This window comes from Taudactylus pleione, unplaced genomic scaffold (assembly GCF_031769625.1).
Source record: "Taudactylus pleione unplaced genomic scaffold, aTauple2 ptg000646l, whole genome shotgun sequence".
Classification (NCBI taxonomy): Eukaryota; Metazoa; Chordata; class Amphibia; order Anura; family Myobatrachidae; genus Taudactylus; species Taudactylus pleione.
In genome coordinates, this window is record NW_028285048.1 from 478,095 (window position 1) to 498,554 (window position 20,460).

Below are 20,460 nucleotides of genomic sequence, written 5' to 3' on the forward strand. Positions count from 1 at the left end.
AGCCTGTGTAAGTGTGTGTGAGGCTGTGATGGTACTCCATGTTACTGATGGTATCTCAGTCTTGTGTAGTCACTGTGTGTGATGAGGTTAGTAATTCCTGAGTAAGGTCAGAGCCTATGTAAGTGTGTGTGAGGCTGTGATGGTACTCCATGTTACTGATGGTTTCTCAGTCTTGTGTAATCACTGTGTGTGATGAGGTTAGTAATTCCTGAGTAAGGTCAGAGCCTGTGTAAGTGTGTGTGAGGCTGTGATGGTACTCCATGTTACTGATGGTATCTCAGTCTTGTGTAGTCACTGCGTGTGATGAGGTTAGTAATTCCTGAGTAAGGTCAGAGCCTGTGTAAGTGTGTGTGAGGCTGTGATGGTACTCCATGTTACTGATGGTATCTCAGTCTTGTGTAATCACTGCGTGTGATGAGGTTAGTAATTCCTGAGTAAGGTCAGAGCCTGTGTAAGTGTGTGTGAGGCTGTGATGGTACTCCATGTTACTGATGGTGTCTCAGTCTTGTGTAATCACTGTGTGTGATGAGGTTAGTAATTCCTGAGTAAGGTCAGAGCCTGTGTAAGTGTGTGTGAGGCTGTGATGGTACTCCATGTTACTGATGGTATCTCAGTCTTGTGTAGTCACTGTGTGTGATGAGGTTAGTAATTCCTGAGTAAGGTCAGAGCCTATGTAAGTGTGTGTGAGGCTGTGATGGTACTCCATGTTACTGATGGTATCTCAGTCTTGTGTAATCACTGCGTGTGATGAGGTTAGTAATTCCTGAGTAAGGTCAGAGCCTGTGTAAGTGTGTGTGAGGATGTGATGGTACTCCATGTTGCTGATGGTTTCTCAGTCTTGTGTAATCACTGTGAGTGATGAGGTTAGTAATTCCTGAGTAAGGTCAGAGCCTGTGTTAGTGTGTGTGATGCTGTGATGGTACTCCATGTTACTGATGGTTTCTCAGTCTTGTGTAATCACTGCGTGTGATGAGGTTAGTAATTCCTGAGTAAGGTCAGAGCCTATGTAAGTGTGTGTGAGGCTGTGATGGTACTCCATGTTACTGATGGTATCTCAGTCTTGTGTAATCACTGTGTGTGATGAGGTTAGTAATTCCTGAGTAAGGTCAGAGCCTGTATTAGTGTGTGTGATGCTGTGATGGTACTCCATGTTACTGATGGTTTCTCAGTCTTGTGTAATCACTGCGTGTGATGAGGTTAGTAATTCCTGAGTAAGGTCAGAGCCTATGTAAGTGTGTGTGAGGCTGTGATGGTACTCCATGTTACTGATGGTCTCTCAGTCTTGTGTAGACACTGTGTGATTAGGTTAGTAATTCCTGAGTAAGGTCAGAGCCTGTGTAAGTGTGTGTGAGGATGTGATGGTACTCCATGTTACTGATGGTCTCTCAGTCTTGTGTAATCACTGTGTGTGATGAGGTTAGTAATTCCTGAGTAAGGTCAGAGCCTGTGTAAGTGTGTGTGAGGATGTGATGGTATTCCATGTTACTGATGGTCTCTCAGTCTTGTGTAGTCACTGCGTGTGATGAGGTTAGTAATTCCTGAGTAAGGTCAGAGCCTGTGTAAGTGTGTGTGAGGATGTGATGGTACTCCATGTTACTGATGGTGTCTCAGTCTTGTGTAATCACTGTGTGTGATGAGGTTAGTAATTCCTGAGTAAGGTCAGAGCCTGTGTAAGTGTGTGTGAGGCTGTGATGGTACTCCATGTTACTGATGGTCTCTCAGTCTTGTGTAATCACTGTGTGTGATGAGGTTAGTAATTCCTGAGTAAGGTCAGAGCCTGAGTAAGTGTGTGTGAGGCTGTGATGGTACTCCATGTTACTGATGGTATCTCAGTCTTGTGTAATCACTGTGTGTGATGAGGTTAGTAATTCCTGAGTAAGGTCAGAGCCTGTGTAAGTGTGTGTGAGGATGTGATGGTACTCCATGTTACTGATGGTGTCTCAGTCTTGTGTAATCACTGTGTGTGATGAGGTTAGTAATTCCTGAGTAAGGTCAGAGCCTGTGTAAGTGTGTGTGAGGCTGTGATGGTACTCCATGTTACTGATGGTCTCTCAGTCTTGTGTAATCACTGTGTGTGATGAGGTTAGTAATTCCTGAGTAAGGTCAGAGCCTGTGTAAGTGTGTGTGAGGCTGTGATGGTACTCCATGTTACTGATGGTCTCTCAGTCTTGTGTAATCACTGTGTGTGATGAGGTTAGTAATTCCTGAGTAAGGTCAGAGCCTGAGTAAGTGTGTGTGAGGCTGTGATGGTACTCCATGTTACTGATGGTATCTCAGTCTTGTGTAATCACTGTGTGTGATGAGGTTAGTAATTCCTGAGTAAGGTCAGAGCCTGTGTAAGTGTGTGTGAGGCTGTGATGGTACTCCATGTTACTGATGGTATCTCAGTCTTGTGTAATCACTGTGTGTGATGAGGTTAGTAATTCCTGAGTAAGGTCAGAGCCTGTGTAAGTGTGTGTGAGGCTGTGATGGTACTCCATGTTACTGATGGTCTCTCAGTCTTGCTAAGTATTATGGATGAGTGTAAGGTAAGGTGGGCGTCCTTATGTTAGGCTGCGATGGCATAACGATTGCAGTCATTAGCATATCTTCGCAGTGAGACTGCATACGTAATCGCTATAGCTATTGGAGCTCACTCCTTACTGAATGTGGAAGTGGCCGGAGAGCTGCTGCGAGGACTCGCCGGTGATATCGCTTTCTGCGGTCTTCTTTGCGCTGAAGCAATCTGAGGTTACGTGTACTGCGCATGCCCAGTAAGAACAAATCACTGTACTGGGAGGGACCTGTGTGACCCGACGAGCGATAGTGCAGCAGTACTGACATTCAATAGGCCCCTCAGTATTATATAGAAGATTGTGCGTTCTATAAACGTGCCAGATATCTAACCCGTCTCCTCCTCATCCCAGCAGCTCCAGACTGTAAATCATATGGAGGCAGATTGAGTAACTTCTTAACAGTTTAAAAAGACAAAAGCCTTTGTCCCTCCACCTCAATATAGAGAGAGACAAGAGATAGGAGAGAGACAGGAGAGAGACAGGAGAGAGACAGGATATAAGAGAGAGACAGGAGAGTGACAAGAGAGGAGAGAGACAGGAGAGTGACAAGAGAGGAGAGAGACAGGAGAGAGACAGGAGAGAGACAGGAGAGAGACAGGAGAGAGACAGGAGAGAGACAGGAGAGAGACAGGAGAGAGACAGGATATAAGAGAGAGACAGGAGAGAGACAGGATATAAGAGAGAGACAGGAGAGAGACAGGATATAAGAGAGAGACAGGAGAGTGACAAGAGAGGAGAGAGACAGGAGAGTGACAAGAGAGGAGAGAGACAGGAGAGTGACAAGAGAGGAGAGAGACAGGAGAGAGACAGGAGAGAGACAGGAGAGAGACAGGAGAGAGACAGGAGAGAGACAGGAGAGAGACAGGAGAGAGACAGGATATAAGAGAGAGACAGGAGAGTGACAAGAGAGGAGAGAGACAGGAGAGAGACAGGAGAGAGACAGGAGAGAGACAGGAGAGAGACAGGAGAGAGACAGGATATAGGAGAGAGACAGCAGAGAGACAGGAGAGAGACAGGATATAAGAGAGAGACAGGAGAGAGACAGGATATAAGAGAGAGACAGGAGAGAGACAGGATATAAGAGAGAGACAGGAGAGAGACAGGATATAAGAGAGAGACAGGAGAGTGACAAGAGAGGAGAGAGACAGGAGAGTGACAAGAGAGGAGAGAGACAGGAGAGTGACAAGAGAGGAGAGAGACAGGAGAGAGACAGGAGAGAGACAGGAGAGAGACAGGAGAGAGACAGGAGAGAGACAGGAGAGAGACAGGAGAGAGACAGGATATAAGAGAGAGACAGGAGAGTGACAAGAGAGGAGAGAGACAGGAGAGAGACAGGAGAGAGAGACAGGAGATAGGAGAGAGACAGCAGAGAGACAGGAGAGAGACAGGATATAAGAGAGAGACAGGAGAGTGACGAGAGAGACAGGAGAGAGAGACAGGAGAGAGAGACAGGAGAGAGACAGGAGAGAGACAGGAGAGAGACAGGAGAGAGACAGGAGAGAGACAGGATATAAGAGAGAGACAGGAGAGTGACAAGAGAGGAGAGAGACAGGAGAGAGACAGGAGAGAGAGACAGGAGAGAGAGACAGGAGAGAGAGACAGGAGAGAGACAGGAGATAGGAGAGAGACAGCAGAGAGACAGGAGAGAGACAGGATATAAGAGAGAGACAGGAGAGTGACAAGAGAGGAGAGAGACAGGAGAGTGACAAGAGAGGAGAGAGACAGGAGAGTGACAAGAGAGGAGAGAGACAGGAGAGAGACAGGAGAGAGACAGGAGATAGGAGAGAGACAGCAGAGAGACAGGAGAGAGACAGGATATAAGAGAGAGACAGGAGAGTGACAAGAGAGGAGAGAGACAGGAGAGTGACAAGAGAGGAGAGAGACAGGAGAGTGACAAGAGAGGAGAGAGACAGGAGAGAGACAGGAGAGAGACAGGAGAGAGACAGGAGAGAGACAGGAGAGAGACAGGAGAGAGACAGGAGAGAGACAGGATATAAGAGAGAGACAGGAGAGTGACAAGAGAGGAGAGAGACAGGAGAGAGACAGGAGAGAGAGACAGGAGATAGGAGAGAGACAGCAGAGAGACAGGAGAGAGACAGGATATAAGAGAGAGACAGGAGAGTGACAAGAGAGGAGAGAGACAGGAGAGAGACAGGAGAGAGAGACAGGAGAGAGAGACAGGAGAGAGAGACAGGAGAGAGAGACAGGAGAGAGAGACAGGAGAGAGAGACAGGAGAGAGAGACAGGATATAGGAGAGAGACAGGATATAGGAGAGAGACAGGATATAGGAGAGAGACAGGATATAGGAGAGAGACAGGAGATAAGATAGATAGATAGATAGATAGATAGATAGATAGATAGATAGATAGATAGATAACCATTGTGTTGTATTGTGGGGTGGAAATGTCATCCTTCTTTTAATACTTAATTTGTGTTACTGAATATATAACATATAATGCTTTAGTGTAAGTGTAGCGGCTGCTGTGAGAATGCTCGCGGACCTGTTCCCCTCCGACATAATCCTTCTCTATATCCCTATGGACAGAAATGTATCAGGACATACAAAACACCTTGCTGTCGGCATACAATACACCGTGCTGCCGGCATACAATACACCGTGGTGACGGCATACAATACACCGTGGTGACGGCATACAATACACCGTGGTGACGGTATACAATACACCGTGGTGACGGTATACAATACACCGTGGTGACGGCATACAATACACCGTGGTGACGGCATACAATACACCGTGGTGACGGCATACAATACACCGTGGTGACGGCATACAATACACTGTGCTGCCGGCATACAATACACCGTGGTGACGGTATACAATACACCGTGGTGACGGTATACAATACACCGTGGTGACGGTATACAATACACCTTGCTGCCGGCATACAATACACCGTGGTGACGGTATACAATACACCGTGGTGACGGTATACAATACACCGTGGTGACGGTATACAATACACCGTGGTGACGGTATACAATACATCGTGGTGACAGCATACAATAAACTGTGGTGCCGGTATACAATACACCTTGCTGCCGGCATACAATACACCGTGGTGACGGCATACAATACACTGTGGTGACGGCATACAATACACTGTGCTGCCTGTATACAATACACTGTGCTGCCTGTATACAATACACTGTGCTGCCTGTATACAATACACTGTGCTGCCAGCATACAATACAGTTACTTACATCACCTTTACCCTGCCAAGCTCAGATCTCACAGCTTCCAAGTCTTCCTTTCTGGAAATACACAGAAAACGTAAAGTGAAAAGTCTCCTATAGGATAAAGAGCTCCTACAGTATTGTGTCATCTCAATGGCGCAGGCGCCTTACAATACGAGTATGACTCTGTGATGTCATTGGTGATATCAGGCGGAGGCTACATCCATCACCAGCATCATTATAATGTGTCCTGCATGACAGGGACGACTTATTGTGTAACGTACCGATCACTCTGCGTCTGTCGCACAAGGCTGAAAAATGGAATGCGATTAATACTCTCAGACTCTTTCGCTTTCCAAAGCCGGCTGCCGGAGAGGGACTGACTGTACACAGCATCTGTAATATAGGGATAATTACACAGGAGCAGACCCCCCCTCATCCCTAGAACACTCAGTGACTCACTGTACACAGCATCTGTAATATAGGGATAATTACACAGGAGCAGACCCCCCCTCATCCCCAGAACACTCAGGGACTAACTGTACACAGCATCTGTAATATAGGGATAATTACACAGACGCAGACCTCCCCTCATCCCCAGAACACTCAGTGACTGACTGTACACAGCATCTGTAATATAGGGATAATTACTCAGACGCAGACCCCCCCTCATCCCCGGAACACTCAGTGACTCACTGTACACAGCATCTGTAATATAGGGATAATTACACAGACGCAGACCTCCCCTCATCCCCAGAGCACTCAGTGACTGACTGTACACAGCATCTGTAATATAGGGATAATTACACAGGAGCAGACCCCCCTCATCCCCAGAGCACTCAGTGACTGACTGTACACAGCATCTGTAATATTGGGATAATTACACAGACGCAGACCCCCCCTCATCCCCAGAGCACTCAGTGACTGACTGTACATAGCATCTGTAATATAGGGATAATTACACAGGAGCAGACCCCCCTCATCCCCAGAGCACTCAGTGACTGACTGTACCCAGCATCTGTAATATAGGGATAATTACACAGACGCAGACCCCCCCTCATCCCCAGAGCACTCTGTGACTGACTGTGCACAGCATCTGTAATATAGGGATAATTACACAGGAGCAGACCCCCCTCATCCCCAGAGCACTCAGTGACTGACTGTACACAGCATCTGTAATATAGGGATAATTACACAGGAGCAGACCCCCCCTCATCCCAAGAACACTCAGTGACTCACTGTACACAGCATCTGTAATATAGGGATAATTACACAGGAGCAGACCCCCCTTCATCCCCGCAACACTCAGTGACTGACTGTACCCAGCATCTGTAATATAGGGATAATTACACAGGAGTAGACCCCCCTCATCCCCAGAGCACGGGAGCAGACCTCTCCTCATCCCCGGGACACTCAGTGACTGACTGTAATTATCCCTATATTACAGATGCTGTGTACAGTCAGTCACTGAGTGCTCTGGGGATGAGGGGGGAGCTTACATGAGCCCTGATAACACAGAGAATATGGAGGTGTGGGAAGCGAGGCACCGTGTCACCCCATGGCTCTTACCATGTAATTCCGCCCTGATAACACAGAGAATATGGAGGTGTGGGAAGCGAGGCACCGTGTCACCCCATGGCTCTTACCATGTAATTCCGCCCTGATAACACAGAGAATATGGAGGTGTGGGAAGCGAGGCACCGTGTCACCCCATGGCTCTTACCATGTAATTCTGCCCCCCTAACAGAGAATATGGAGGCGTGGGAAGCGAGGCACTGTCACTCCATGGCTCTTACCATGTAATTCCGCCCTGATATCACAGAGAATATGGAGGTGTGGGAAGCGAGGCACCGTGTCACCCCATGGCTCTTACCATGTAATTCCGCCCTGATATCACAGAGAACATGGAGGTGTGGGAAGTGAGGCACCGTGTCACCCCATGGCTCTTACCATGTAATTCCGCCCTGATGACACAGAGAATATGGAGGTGTGGTAAGCGAGGCACCGTGTCACCCCATGGCTCTTACCATGTAATTCCGCCCTGATGAGTGCTATAATGCGGGAGAAGACCCCCAGACGTGGAGTCAGACTATCCAGCACCTCAAACACCAGCTGAAGTCGCTCCTCTGTGAGTGGCTGGAAGGAGACCGTCCCTTTGTCTTCTAGTAATCGGATCAGGTAGTTATTGGCTGCGGAGCAGAATAGCGCTGCGTGAGGACGAGCATGACAGACTGTCCCATGACGACTATATATCACCATACAGCAAATTACAGCAGTGTGTGACGGACTGGACAGAAATCTCAGGTCATGTCTAATATATGACAGGAGGAAGCACCTTCATTCCTATACTACATACTCCCCTCCCTGTGTGTACACTAATGGCCTGATTCAGAGCCGGACGCTATTTGCGCTCGCTCGTTCAGAAAAAGGGGCCGGCTATTTAAATTGAGCGCTCGCTCTTTGCGGTCTGTTGACGCCTCTATGTCTGAGCGAGCGAACGAAACAAGCGCTCGCTATTTTGTAAAGACGCCCCCTGGCCGCTCGCATCCTAAGTCATCTCCGCTATTTATTAGATTAATCGAGTACGTCGAAAGGCGTCTGAAGTGCTCGCAGTGCTTGTGGTAGGTTTATCCTACCGCAATCATGCGAGCAGTTCAGGCTAAGAAACAACCCAGTGACGTGGTCGATGACGCTGCTTTGTTAATTATGCACACCCTTAAAACGCCCGTTTTGACCTTTTGGCACGCCTGCGTTCGGATCACCACTCCCCGTTTTCAAGCCCCTTCCCCTGTTACCACCCACATACGCCTCATCCTGTCACTCAAATTAGCAGGCACTCGCTATTTTGCGAGCGCTCGATTTCCGACCGCAATGACTGGTTGGCGCATGCGCATTACGACCCATACGCATGCGCAGATGTGCGAACATCGCTCGGAGCGAACGAGCGGCCGCTTACAAGCGGCTCTGAATCAGGCCCTAAGTCTCTCTCTCTCTATAATACATGTAATCCTGTGTATTAGAGGATGATAAAATCACCACATAAACTTATTAGTGATTATAATAATTATACCTGCAGCTAGGCTATGAGAGGTATGTGTATACTGTACCTCACTCACATTATGCATATAAGATAGACACTGCGCTGTTATAATTTATATAGATTATATATTCTGCTCCATGTTATGTGAAACTCAAAAAAAAAAAAATTTCAATACTTTACATATAAACTAAACTTCCATATTTGCACATATATACATATAAAACACTATTATATCACTTCATAACATGAGCATGCAGATACATTTAGTCACAATTATAGGATCTGGTTTGTCTATAGATGATATTAGCTGATAATAACACTAATGGATCCGTGCACTGAGATCCACTGATTCAATCAATAAGTGACATTGAAATAGAAATTCTCCCAGAAACCAAAACAAATGTAGACAAAGGTCATCTTTACTTTATCAGTTACACAGTAACTTCTGTAAATTATTGGCAGGAAACGGATCATAGCTCTTACAGCCTTACACATTCCCCGGAGTCTGCGCACTACTACTGTGTGTAATACCATTCCCCGGAGTCTGCGCACTACTACTGGGTGTATCAGCATTCCCTTACACATTCCCCGGAGTCTGCGCACTACTACTGTGTGAATCAGCATTCCCTTACACATTCCCCGGAGTCTGCGCACTACTACTGGGTGTATCACCATTCCCTTACACATTCCCCGGAGTCTGCGCACTACTACTGTGTGTATCAGCATTCCCTTACACATTCCAGGGAGTCTGCGCACTACTTCTGTGTGTATCAGCATTCCCTTACACATTCCCCGGAGTCTGCGCACTACTACTGTGTGTATCAGCATTCCCTTACACATTCCAGGGAGTCTGCGCACTACTTCTGTGTGTATCAGCATTCCCTTACACATTCCCCGGAGTCTGCGCACTACAACTTTGTGTATCAGCATTCCCTTACACATTCCCAGGAGTCTGCGCACTACTACTGTGTGTATCACCATTCCCTTACACATTCCCCGGAGTCTGCGCACTACTACTGTGTGTATCACCATTCCCTTACACAATCCCCGGAGTCTGCGCACTACTACTGGGTGTATCACCATTCCCTTACACATTCCCCGGAGTCTGCGCACTACTACTGTGTGTATAAGCATTCCCTTATACATTCCCCAGAGTCTGCGCACTACTACTGTGAGTATCAGCATTCTCTTACACATTCCCCGGAGTCTGCGCACTACTACTGTGTGTATCAGCATTCCCTTACACATTCCAGGGAGTCTGCGCACTACTTCTGTGTGTATCAGCATTCCCTTACACATTCCCTGGAGTCTGCGCACTACAACTTTGTGTATCAGCATTCCCTTACACATTCCCCGGAGTCTGCGCACTACTACTGTGTGTATCACCATACCCCGGAGTCTGAGCACTACTACTGGGTGTATCAGCATTCCCTTACACAATCCCCGGAGTCTGCGCACTACTACTGTGTGTATCACCATTCCCTTACACATTCCCCAGAGTCTGCGCACTACTACTGGGTGTATCAGCATTCCCTTACACATTCACCGGAGTCTGCGCACTACTACTGGGTGTATAAGCATTCCCTTACACTTTCCCAGGAGTCTGGGCACTACTACTGGGTGTATCAGCATTCCCTTACACAATCCCCGGAGTCTGCGCACTACTACTGTGTGTATCACCATTCCCTTACACATTCCCCAGAGTCTGCGCACTACTACTGTGTGTATCAGCATTCCCTTACACATTCCCCGGAGTCTGCGCACTACTACTAGGTGTACCAGCATTCCCTTACACATTCCCCGGAGTCTGCGCACTACTACTGGGTGTATCAGCATTCCCTTACACAAGCCCTGGAGTCTGCGCACTACTACTGTGTGTATCAGCATTCCCTTACACATTCCCCGGAGTCTGCGCACTACTACTGTGTGTATCAGCATTCCCTTACACATTCCCCGGAGTCTGCGCACTACTACTGTGTGTATCACCATTCCCTTACACATTCCCAGGAGTCTGCGCACTACTACTGTGTGTATCAGCATTCCCTTACACATTCCCCGGAGTCTGCGCACTACTACTGTGTGTATCAGCATTCCCTTACACATTCCCCGGAGACTGGGCACTACTACTGTGTGTATCAAAATTCCCTTACACATTCCCCGGAGTATCCGCACTACTACTGGGTGTATCAGCATTCCCTTACACATTCCCCGGAGTCTGCGCACTACTACTGTGTGAATCAGCATTCCCTTACACATTCCCCGGAGACTGGGCACTACTACTGTGTGTATCAAAATTCCCTTACACATTCCCCGGAGTATCCGCACTACTACTGGGTGTATCAGCATTCCCATACACATTCCCAGGAGTCTGCGCACCACTACTGTGTGTATCACCATTCCCCGGAGTCTGCGCACTACTACTGGGTGTATCAGCATTCCCTTACACATTCCCCGGAGTCTGCACACTACTACTGTGTGTATCAGCATTCCCTTACACATTCCCCGGAGTCTGCGCACTACTACTGGGTGTATCAGCATTCCCTTACACAGTCCCCGGAGTCTGCGCACTACTACTGGGTGTATCAGCATTCCCTTACACATTACCCGGAGTCTGCGCACTACTACTGTGTGTATCAGCATTCCCTTACACATTACCCGGAGTCTGCGCACTACTACTGTGTGTATCAGCATTCCCTTACACATTACCCGGAGTCTGCGCACTACTACTGTGTGTATCAGCATTCCCTTACACATTCCCCGGAGACTGGGCACTACTACTGTGTGTATCAAAATTCCCTTACACATTCCCCGGAGTCTCCGCACTACTACTGGGTGTATCAGCATTCCCATACACATTCCCAGGAGTCTGCGCACCACTACTGTGTGTATCACCATTCCCCGGAGTCTGAGCACTACTACTGGGAGTATCAGCATTCCCTTACACAATCCCCGGAGTCTGCGCACTACTACTGTGTGTATCACCATTCCCTTACACATTCCCCGGAGTCTGCGCACTACTACTGGGTGTATCAGCATTCCCTTACACATTCACCGAAGTCTGCGCACTACTACTGGGTGTATAAGCATTCCCTTACACTTTCCCCGGAGTCTGGGCACTACTACTGGGTGTATCAGCATTCCCTTACACAATCCCCGAAGTCTGCGCACTAATACTGGGTGTATCAACATTCCCTTACACAATCCCCGGAGTCTGCGCACTAATACTGGGTGTATCAACATTCCCATATACATTCCCCGGAGTCTGTGAACTACTACTGGGTGTATCAGCATTCCCTTACACAAGCCCCGGAGTCTGCGCACTACTACTGGGTGTATCAGCATTCCCTTACACATTCACCGGAGTCTGCGCACTACTACTGGGTGTATAAGCATTCCCTTACACTTTCCCAGGAGTCTGGGCACTACTACTGGGTGTATCAGCATTCCCTTACACAATCCCCGGAGTCTGCGCACTACTACTGTGTGTATCACCATTCCCTTACACATTCCCCGGAGTCTGCGCACTACTACTGTGTGTATCAGCATTCCCTTACACATTCCCCGGAGTCTGCACACTACTACTGGGTGTATCAGCATTCCCTTACACATTCCCCGGAGTCTGCACACTACTACTGTGTGTATCAGCATTCCCTTACACAATCCCCGGAGTCTGCGCACTACTACTGGGTGTATCAGCATTCCCTTACACATGCCCTGGAGTCTGCGCACTACTACTGTGTGTATCAGCATTCCCTTACACATTCCCCGGAGACTGGGCACTACTACTGTGTGTATCAAAATTCCCTTACACATTCCCCGGAGTATCCGCACTACTACTGGGTTTATCAGCATTCCCATACACATTCCCAGGAGTCTGCGCACCACTACTGTGTGTATCACCATTCCCCGGAGTCTGCGCACTACTACTGGGTGTATCAGCATTCCCTTACACATTCCCAGGAGTCTGCGCACTACTACTGTGTGTATCAGCATTCCCTTACACAGTCCCCGGAGTCTGCGCACTACTACTGTGTGTATCAGCATTCCCTTACACATTACCCGGAGTCTGCGCACTACTACTGTGTGTATCAGCATTCCCTTACACATTCCCCGGAGACTGGGCACTACTACTGTGTGTATCAAAATTCCCTTACACATTCCCCGGAGTCTCCGCACTACTACTGGGTGTATCAGCATTCCCATACACATTCCCAGGAGTCTGCGCACCACTACTGTGTATCACCATTCCCCGGAGTCTGCGCACTACTACTGGGTGTATCAGCATTCCCTTACACATTCCCAGGAGTCTGCGCACTACTTCTGTGTGTATCAGCATTCCCTTACACAGTCCCCGGAGTCTGCGCACTACTACTGGGTGTATCAGCATTCCCTTACACATTACCCGGAGTCTGCGCACTACTACTGTGTGTATCAGCATTCCCTTACACATTCCCCGGAGTCTGCGCACTACTACTGTGTGTATCAGCATTCCCTTACACATTACCCGGAGTCTGCGCACTACTACTGTGTGTATCAGCATTCCCTTACACATTCCCCGGAGACTGGGCACTACTACTGTGTGTATCAAAATTCCCTTACACATTCCCCGGAGTCTCCGCACTACTACTGGGTGTATCAGCATTCCCATACACATTCCCAGGAGTCTGCGCACCACTACTGTGTGTATCACCATTCCCCGGAGTCTGAGCACTACTACTGGGTGTATCACCATTCCCTTACACATTCCCCGGAGTCTGCGCACTACTACTGTTTGTATCAGCATTCCCTTACACATTCCCCGGAGTCTGCGCACTACTACTGGGTGTGTCAGCATACCCTTACACATTCCCTGGAGTCTGCGCACTACTACTGTGTGTATCAGCATTCCCTTACACAATCCCCGGAGTCTGCGCACTAATACTGGGTGTATCAACATTCCCATATACATTCCCCGGAGTCTGCGAACTACTACTGGGTGTATCAGCATTCCCTTACACAAGCCCCGGAGTCTGCGCACTACTACTGGGTGTATCACCATTCCCTTACACATTCCCCGGAGTCTGCGCACTACTACTGTTTGTATCAGCATTCCCTTACACATTCCCAGGAGTCTGTGCACTACTACTGTGTGTATCAGCATTCCCTAACACATTCCTCGGAGTCTGCGCACTACTACTGGGTGTATCAGCATTCCCCGGAGTCTGCGCACTATTACTGGGTGTATCAGCATTCCCTTACACATTCCCCGGAGTCTGCGCACTACTACTGTGTGTATCAGCATTCCCTTACACATTCCCCGGATACTGGGCACTACTACTGTGTGTATCAAAATTCCCTTACACATTCCCCGGAGACTGGGCACTACTACTGTGTGTATCAAAATTCCCTTACACATTCACCGGAGTCTCCGCACTACTACAGGGTGTATCAGCATTCCCATACACATTCCCAGGAGTCTGCGCACCACTACTGTGTGTATCACCATTCCCCGGAGTCTGCGCACTACTACTGGGTGTATCAGCATTCCCTTACACATTCCCCGGAGTCTGCGCACTACTACTGTGTGTATCAGCATTCCCTTACACATTCCCCGGAGTCTGCGCACTACTACTGGGTGTATCAGCATTCCCTTACACAGTCCCCGGAGTCTGCGCACTACTACTGGGTGTATCAGCATTCCCTTACACATTACCCGGAGTCTGCGCACTACTACTGTGTGTATCAGCATTCCCTTACACATTACCCGGAGTCTGCGCACTACTACTGTGTGTATCAGCATTCCCTTACACATTACCCGGAGTCTGCGCACTACTACTGTGTGTATCAGCATTCCCTTACACATTCCCCGGAGACTGGGCACTACTACTGTGTGTATCAAAATTCCCTTACACATTCCCCGGAGTCTCTGCACTACTACTGGGTGTATCAGCATTCCCATACACATTCCCAGGAGTCTGCGCACCACTACTGTGTGTATCACCATTCCCCGGAGTCTGAGCACTACTACTGGGTGTATCAGCATTCCCTTACACAATCCCCGGAGTCTGCGCACTACTACTGTGTGTATCACCATTCCCTTACACATTCCCCGGAGTCTGCGCACTACTACTGGGTGTATCAGCATTCCCTTACACATTCACCGAAGTCTGCGCACTACTACTGGGTGTATAAGCATTCCCTTACACTTTCCCCGGAGTCTGGGCACTACTACTGGGTGTATCAGCATTCCCTTACACAATCCCCGAAGTCTGCGCACTAATACTGGGTGTATCAACATTCCCTTACACAATCCCCGGAGTCTGCGCACTAATACTGGGTGTATCAACATTCCCATATACATTCCCCGGAGTCTGTGAACTACTACTGGGTGTATCAGCATTCCCTTACACATTCCCCGGAGTCTGCGCACTACTACTGTGTGTATCACCATTCCCTTACACATTCCCAGGAGTCTGCGCACTACTACTGTGTGTATCAGCATTCCCTTACACATTCCCCGGAGACTGGGCACTACTACTGTGTGTATCAAAATTCCCTTACACATTCCCCGGAGTATCCGCACTACTACTGGGTGTATCAGCATTCCCATACACATTCCCAGGAGTCTGCGCACCACTACTGTGTGTATCACCATTCCCCGGAGTCTGCGCACTACTACTGGGTGTATCAGCATTCCCTTACACATTCCCCGGAGTCTGCGCACTACTACTGGGTGTATCAGCATTCCCTTACACATTCCCCGGAGTCTGCGCATTACTACTGTGTGTATCAGCATTCCCTTACACATTCCCAGGAGTCTGCGCACTACTACTGTGTGTATCAGCATTCCCTTACACAGTCCCCGGAGTCTGCGCACTACTACTGGGTGTATCAGCATTCCCTTACACATTACCCGGAGTCTGCGCACTACTACTGTTTGTATCAGCATTCCCTTACACATTCCCCGGAGTCTGCGCACTACTACTGTTTGTATCAGCATTCCCTTACACATTCCCCGGAGTCTGCGCACTACTACTGGGTGTATCAGCATTCCCTTACACATTCCCCAGAGTCTGCGCACTACTACTGTGTGTATCAGCATTCCCTTACACATTCCCAGGAGTCTGTGCACTACTACTGTGTGTATCAGCATTCCCTAACACATTCCTCGGAGTCTGCGCACTACTACTGGGTGTATCAGCATTCCCCGGAGTCTGCGCACTATTACTGGGTGTATCAGCATTCCCTTACACATTCCCCGAAGTCTGCGCACTACTACTGTGTGTATCAGCATTCCCTTACACATTCCCCGGAGACTGGGCACTACTACTGTGTGTATCAAAATTCCCTTACACATTCCCCGGAGACTGGGCACTACTACTGTGTGTATCAAAATTCCCTTACACATTCCCCGGAGTCTCCGCACTACTACAGGGTGTATCAGCATTCCCATACACATTCCCAGGAGTCTGCGCGCCACTACTGTGTGTATCACCATTCCCCAGAGTCTGAGCACTACTACTGGGTGTATCAGCATTCCCTTACACATTCCCCGGAGTATGCGCACTACTACTGGGTGTATCAGCATTCCCTTACACATTCCCCGGAGTCTGCGCACTACTACTGGGTGTATCAGCATTCCCTTACACAATCCCCGGAGTCTGCGCACTACTACTGGGTGTATCAGCATTCCCTTACACATGCCCTGGAGTCGGCGCACTACTACTGTGTGTATCAGCATTCCCTTACACATTCCCCGGAGTCTGCGCACTACTACTGGGTGTATCAGCATTCCCTTACACATTCCCCGGAGTCTGTGCACTACTACTGGGTGTATCAGCATTCCCTTACACATTCCCCGGAGTCTGCGCACTACTACTGGGTGTATCAGCATTCCCTTACACATTCCCCAGAGTCTGCGCACTACTACTAGGTGTATCAGCATTCCCTTACACATTCCCCGGAGTCTGCACACTACTACTGGGTGTATCAGCATTCCCTTACACATTCCCCAGAGTCTGCGCACTACTACTGTTTGTATCAGCATTCCCTTACACATTCCCCGGAGTCTGCGCACTACTACTGTGTGTATCAGCATTCCCTTACACATTCCCCGGAGTCTGCGCACTACTACTGGGTGTATCAGCATTCCCTTACACATTCCCCGGAGTCTGCGCACTACTACTGTGTGTATCACCATTCCCTTACACAAGCCCCGGAGTCTGCATCTCCTACCTGGTGACTTTGCATCAACAATATCCAGCGGGTCAGCAGACTTTGCAGATGAGGACATTTTGCAGTTCTATGGAAGCGCCTGAAACTGAGAATAACAGATGAGAGAATTCAGATAAAAGCGACAATGTTACAACAGCTTCTGTTCTCATGGCTTAGAGGGTGACCCACCTTCATATGACGCTTTTATATGTGCCTGTACATGCCCCCTTGCCAGCTTACAGAACACATTACTGCCTAAGGCTGTGCATTAAGTGTTTATATCACCAGGGAGAGCTGCATACTGCAGGTGGCTGGGTACGAGGAGTGTCTGGGGTTAATATAATGTAATAAAGCCAGTAAAGGGTCTCCCAGCTGGGTGTAAGGACCTGCACTAAGCACAGTGTCAGGTATGTCCCATCCTGCAGCCACAGACATTACCTGAGCCGTACAGAGAGCCTGTGTCCTGTAACTACACATTGTCACCATAGTGATGTCAGGAAGGAGGTGACACTGCAGCCACAGACATTACCTGAGCCGTACAGGGAGCCTGTGTCCTGTAACTACACATTGTCACCATAGTGATGTCAGGAAGGAGGTGACACTGCAGCCACAGACATTACCTGAGCCGTACAGGGAGCCTGTGTCCTGTAACTACACATTGTCACCATAGTGATGTCAGGAAGGAGGTGACACTGCAGCCACAGACATTACCTGAGCCGTACAGGGAGCCTGTGTCCTGTAACTACACATTGTCACCATAGTGATGTCAGGAAGGAGGTGACACTGCAGCCACAGACATTACCTGAGCCGTACAGGGAGCCTGTGTCCTGTAACTACACATTGTCACCATAGTGATGTCAGGAAGGAGGTGACACTGCAGCCACAGACATTACCTGAGCCGTACAGGGAGCCTGTGTCCTGTAACTACACATTGTCACCATAGTGATGTCAGGAAGGAGGTGACACTGCAGCCACAGACATTACCTGAGCCGTACACGGAGCCTGTGTCCTGTCACTGCACATTGTCACCATAGTGATGACAGGAAGGAGGTGACACTGCAGCCACAGACATTACCTGAGCAGTACAGAGAGCCTGTGTCCTGTCACTACACATTGTCACCATAGTGATGACAGGAAGGAGGTGACACTGCAGCCACAGACATTACCTGAGCCGTACAGGGAGCCTGTATCCTGTCACTACACATTGTCACCATAGTGATGACAGGAAGGAGGTGACACTGCAGCCACAGACATTACCTGAGCCGTACAGGGAGCCTGTGTCCTGTCACTGCACATTGTCACCATAGTGATGACAGGAAGGAGGTGACACTGCAGCCACAGACATTACCTGAGCCGTACAGGGAGCCTGTGTCCTGTCACTGCACATTGTCACCATAGTGATGACAGGAAGGAGGTGACACTGCAGCCACAGATATTACCTGAGCCGTACAGGGAGCCTGTGTCCTGTCACTGCACATTGTCACCATAGTGCTGACAGGAAGGAGGTGACACTGCAGCCACAGACATTACCTGAGCCGTACAGGGAGCCTGTGTCCTGTCACTGCACATTGTCACCATAGTGATGACAGGAAGGAGGTGACACTGCAGCCACAGATATTACCTGAGCCGTACAGGGAGCCTGTGTCCTGTCACTGCACATTGTCACCATAGTGCTGACAGGAAGGAGGTGACACTGCAGCCACAGACATTACCTGAGCCGTACAGGGAGCCTGTGTCCTGTCACTACACATTGTCACCATAGTGCTGACAGGAAGGAGGTGACACTGCAGCCACAGACAGTACCTGAGCCGTACAGGGGGCCTGTGTCCTGTCACTGCACATTGCCACCATAGTGATGTCAGGAAGGAGGTGACACTGCAGCCACAGACATTACCTGAGCCGTACACGGAGCCTGTGTCCTGTCACTGCACATTGTCACCATAGTGATGACAGGAAGGAGGTGACACTGCAGCCACAGACATTACCTGAGCCGTACAGGGAGCCTGTGTCCTGTAACTACACATTGTCAACATAGTGATGACAAAAAGGCGGTGACACTGCAGCCACAGACATTACCTGAGCCGTACAGGGAGCCTGTGTACTGTCACTGCACATTGTCACCATAGTGATGACAAAGGCGGTGACACTGCAGCCACAGACATTACCTGAGCCGTACAGGGAGCCTGTGTCCTGTCACTACACATTGTCACCATAGTGATGACATAAAGGCGGTGACACTGCAGCCACAGACATTACCTGAGCCGTACAGGGAGCCTGTGTCCTGTCACTACACATTGTCACCATAGTGATGATAGGAAGGAGGTGACACTGCAGCCACAGACATTACCTGAGCCGTACAGAGAGCCTGTGTCCTGTCACTACACATTGTCACCATAGTGATGACAGGAAGGAGGTGACACTGCAGCCACAGACATTACCTGAGCCGTACAGAGAGCCTGTGTCCTGTCACTACACATTGTCACCATAGTGATGACAGGAAGGAGGTGACACTGCAGCCACAGACAGTACCTGAGCCGTACAGGGGGCCTGTGTCCTGTCACTGCACATTGCCACCGTAGTGATGTCAGGAAGGAGGTGACACTGCAGCCACAGACATTACCTGAGCCGTACAGGGAGCCTGTGTCCTGTCACTACACATTGTCACCATAGTGATGACAGGAAGGAGGTGACACTGCAGCCACAGACATTACCTGAGCCGTACAGGGAGCCTGTGTCCTGTCACTACACATTGTCACCATAGTGATGACAGGAAGGAGGTGACACTGCAGCCACAGACATTACCTGAGCCGTACAGGGAGCCTGTGTCCTGTCACTACACATTGTCACCATAGTGATGACAGGAATGTGTGTGTGTGTGTGTGTCTGCCTGTGTGCGTATGTGGTGTGTGTGTCTGCCTGTGTGCGCGTGTGTGTGTGTGTGTGTGTATGTGTGCATGTGTGTCTCTATGCCTGTGTGCGTATGTGGTGTGTGTGTGTTTGTCTGCCTGTGTGCGTGTGTGTGTGTCTGTCTGCCTGTGTGCGTGTGTGTGTGTCTGTCTGCCTGTGTGCGTATGTGGTGTGTGTGTGTGTTTGTCTGCCTGTGTGTGTGTCTGCCTGTGTGCGTATGTAGTGTGTGTGTGTCTGCGTGTGTGTGTGTCTGACTGTGTGTATGTGTGTGTCTGTCTGCCTGTGTGCGTATGTGGTGTGTGTGTGTTTGTCTGCCTGTGTGTGTGTGTGTCTGTAGTGTGTGTGTGTGTGTGTGTCTGCCTGTGTGCATATGTAGTGTGTGTGTGTGTCTGCCTGTGTGCGTGTGTCTGTCTGCCTGTGTGCGTATGTAGTGTGTGTGTGCCTGTCTGCGTGTGTGTGTGTGTGTGTGTATGTGTGCGTGTGTGTCTGCCTGTGTGCATGTGTGTGTGTCTGCCTGTGTGCGTTTGTGTGTGTCTGCCTGTGTGCGTATGTGGTGTGTGTGTGTCTGC

At 49.3% G+C, this 20,460-nt stretch overlaps 1 protein-coding gene across 3 annotated transcripts in view; it reads right to left on the reverse strand.

Moving 5' to 3' along the window:
- LOC148478898 (uncharacterized) overlaps positions 1–17,443 on the reverse strand; it is a 219,021-nt gene extending 201,578 nt beyond the window's left edge. The window contains exons 1-5 of one of the 3 annotated variants that reach the window (XM_088455229.1): positions 17,423–17,443; positions 17,006–17,090; positions 7,779–7,940; positions 6,036–6,147; positions 5,779–5,829 (exon numbers count right to left, since the gene is read on the reverse strand). In XM_088455229.1, coding sequence (XP_088311355.1) covers positions 5,779–5,829; positions 6,036–6,147; positions 7,779–7,940; positions 17,006–17,063 — 383 coding nt within the window. In that variant the 5' untranslated portion in view covers positions 17,064–17,090; positions 17,423–17,443. Of the gene's footprint in view, positions 1–5,778; positions 5,830–6,035; positions 6,148–7,778; positions 7,941–17,005; positions 17,091–17,173; positions 17,259–17,422 lie in introns of those variants that run through there. The other 2 variants (XM_088455230.1, XM_088455228.1) reach the window with 2 other exon arrangements.
- Between the last annotated feature and the right edge of the window lie 3,017 nt (positions 17,444–20,460).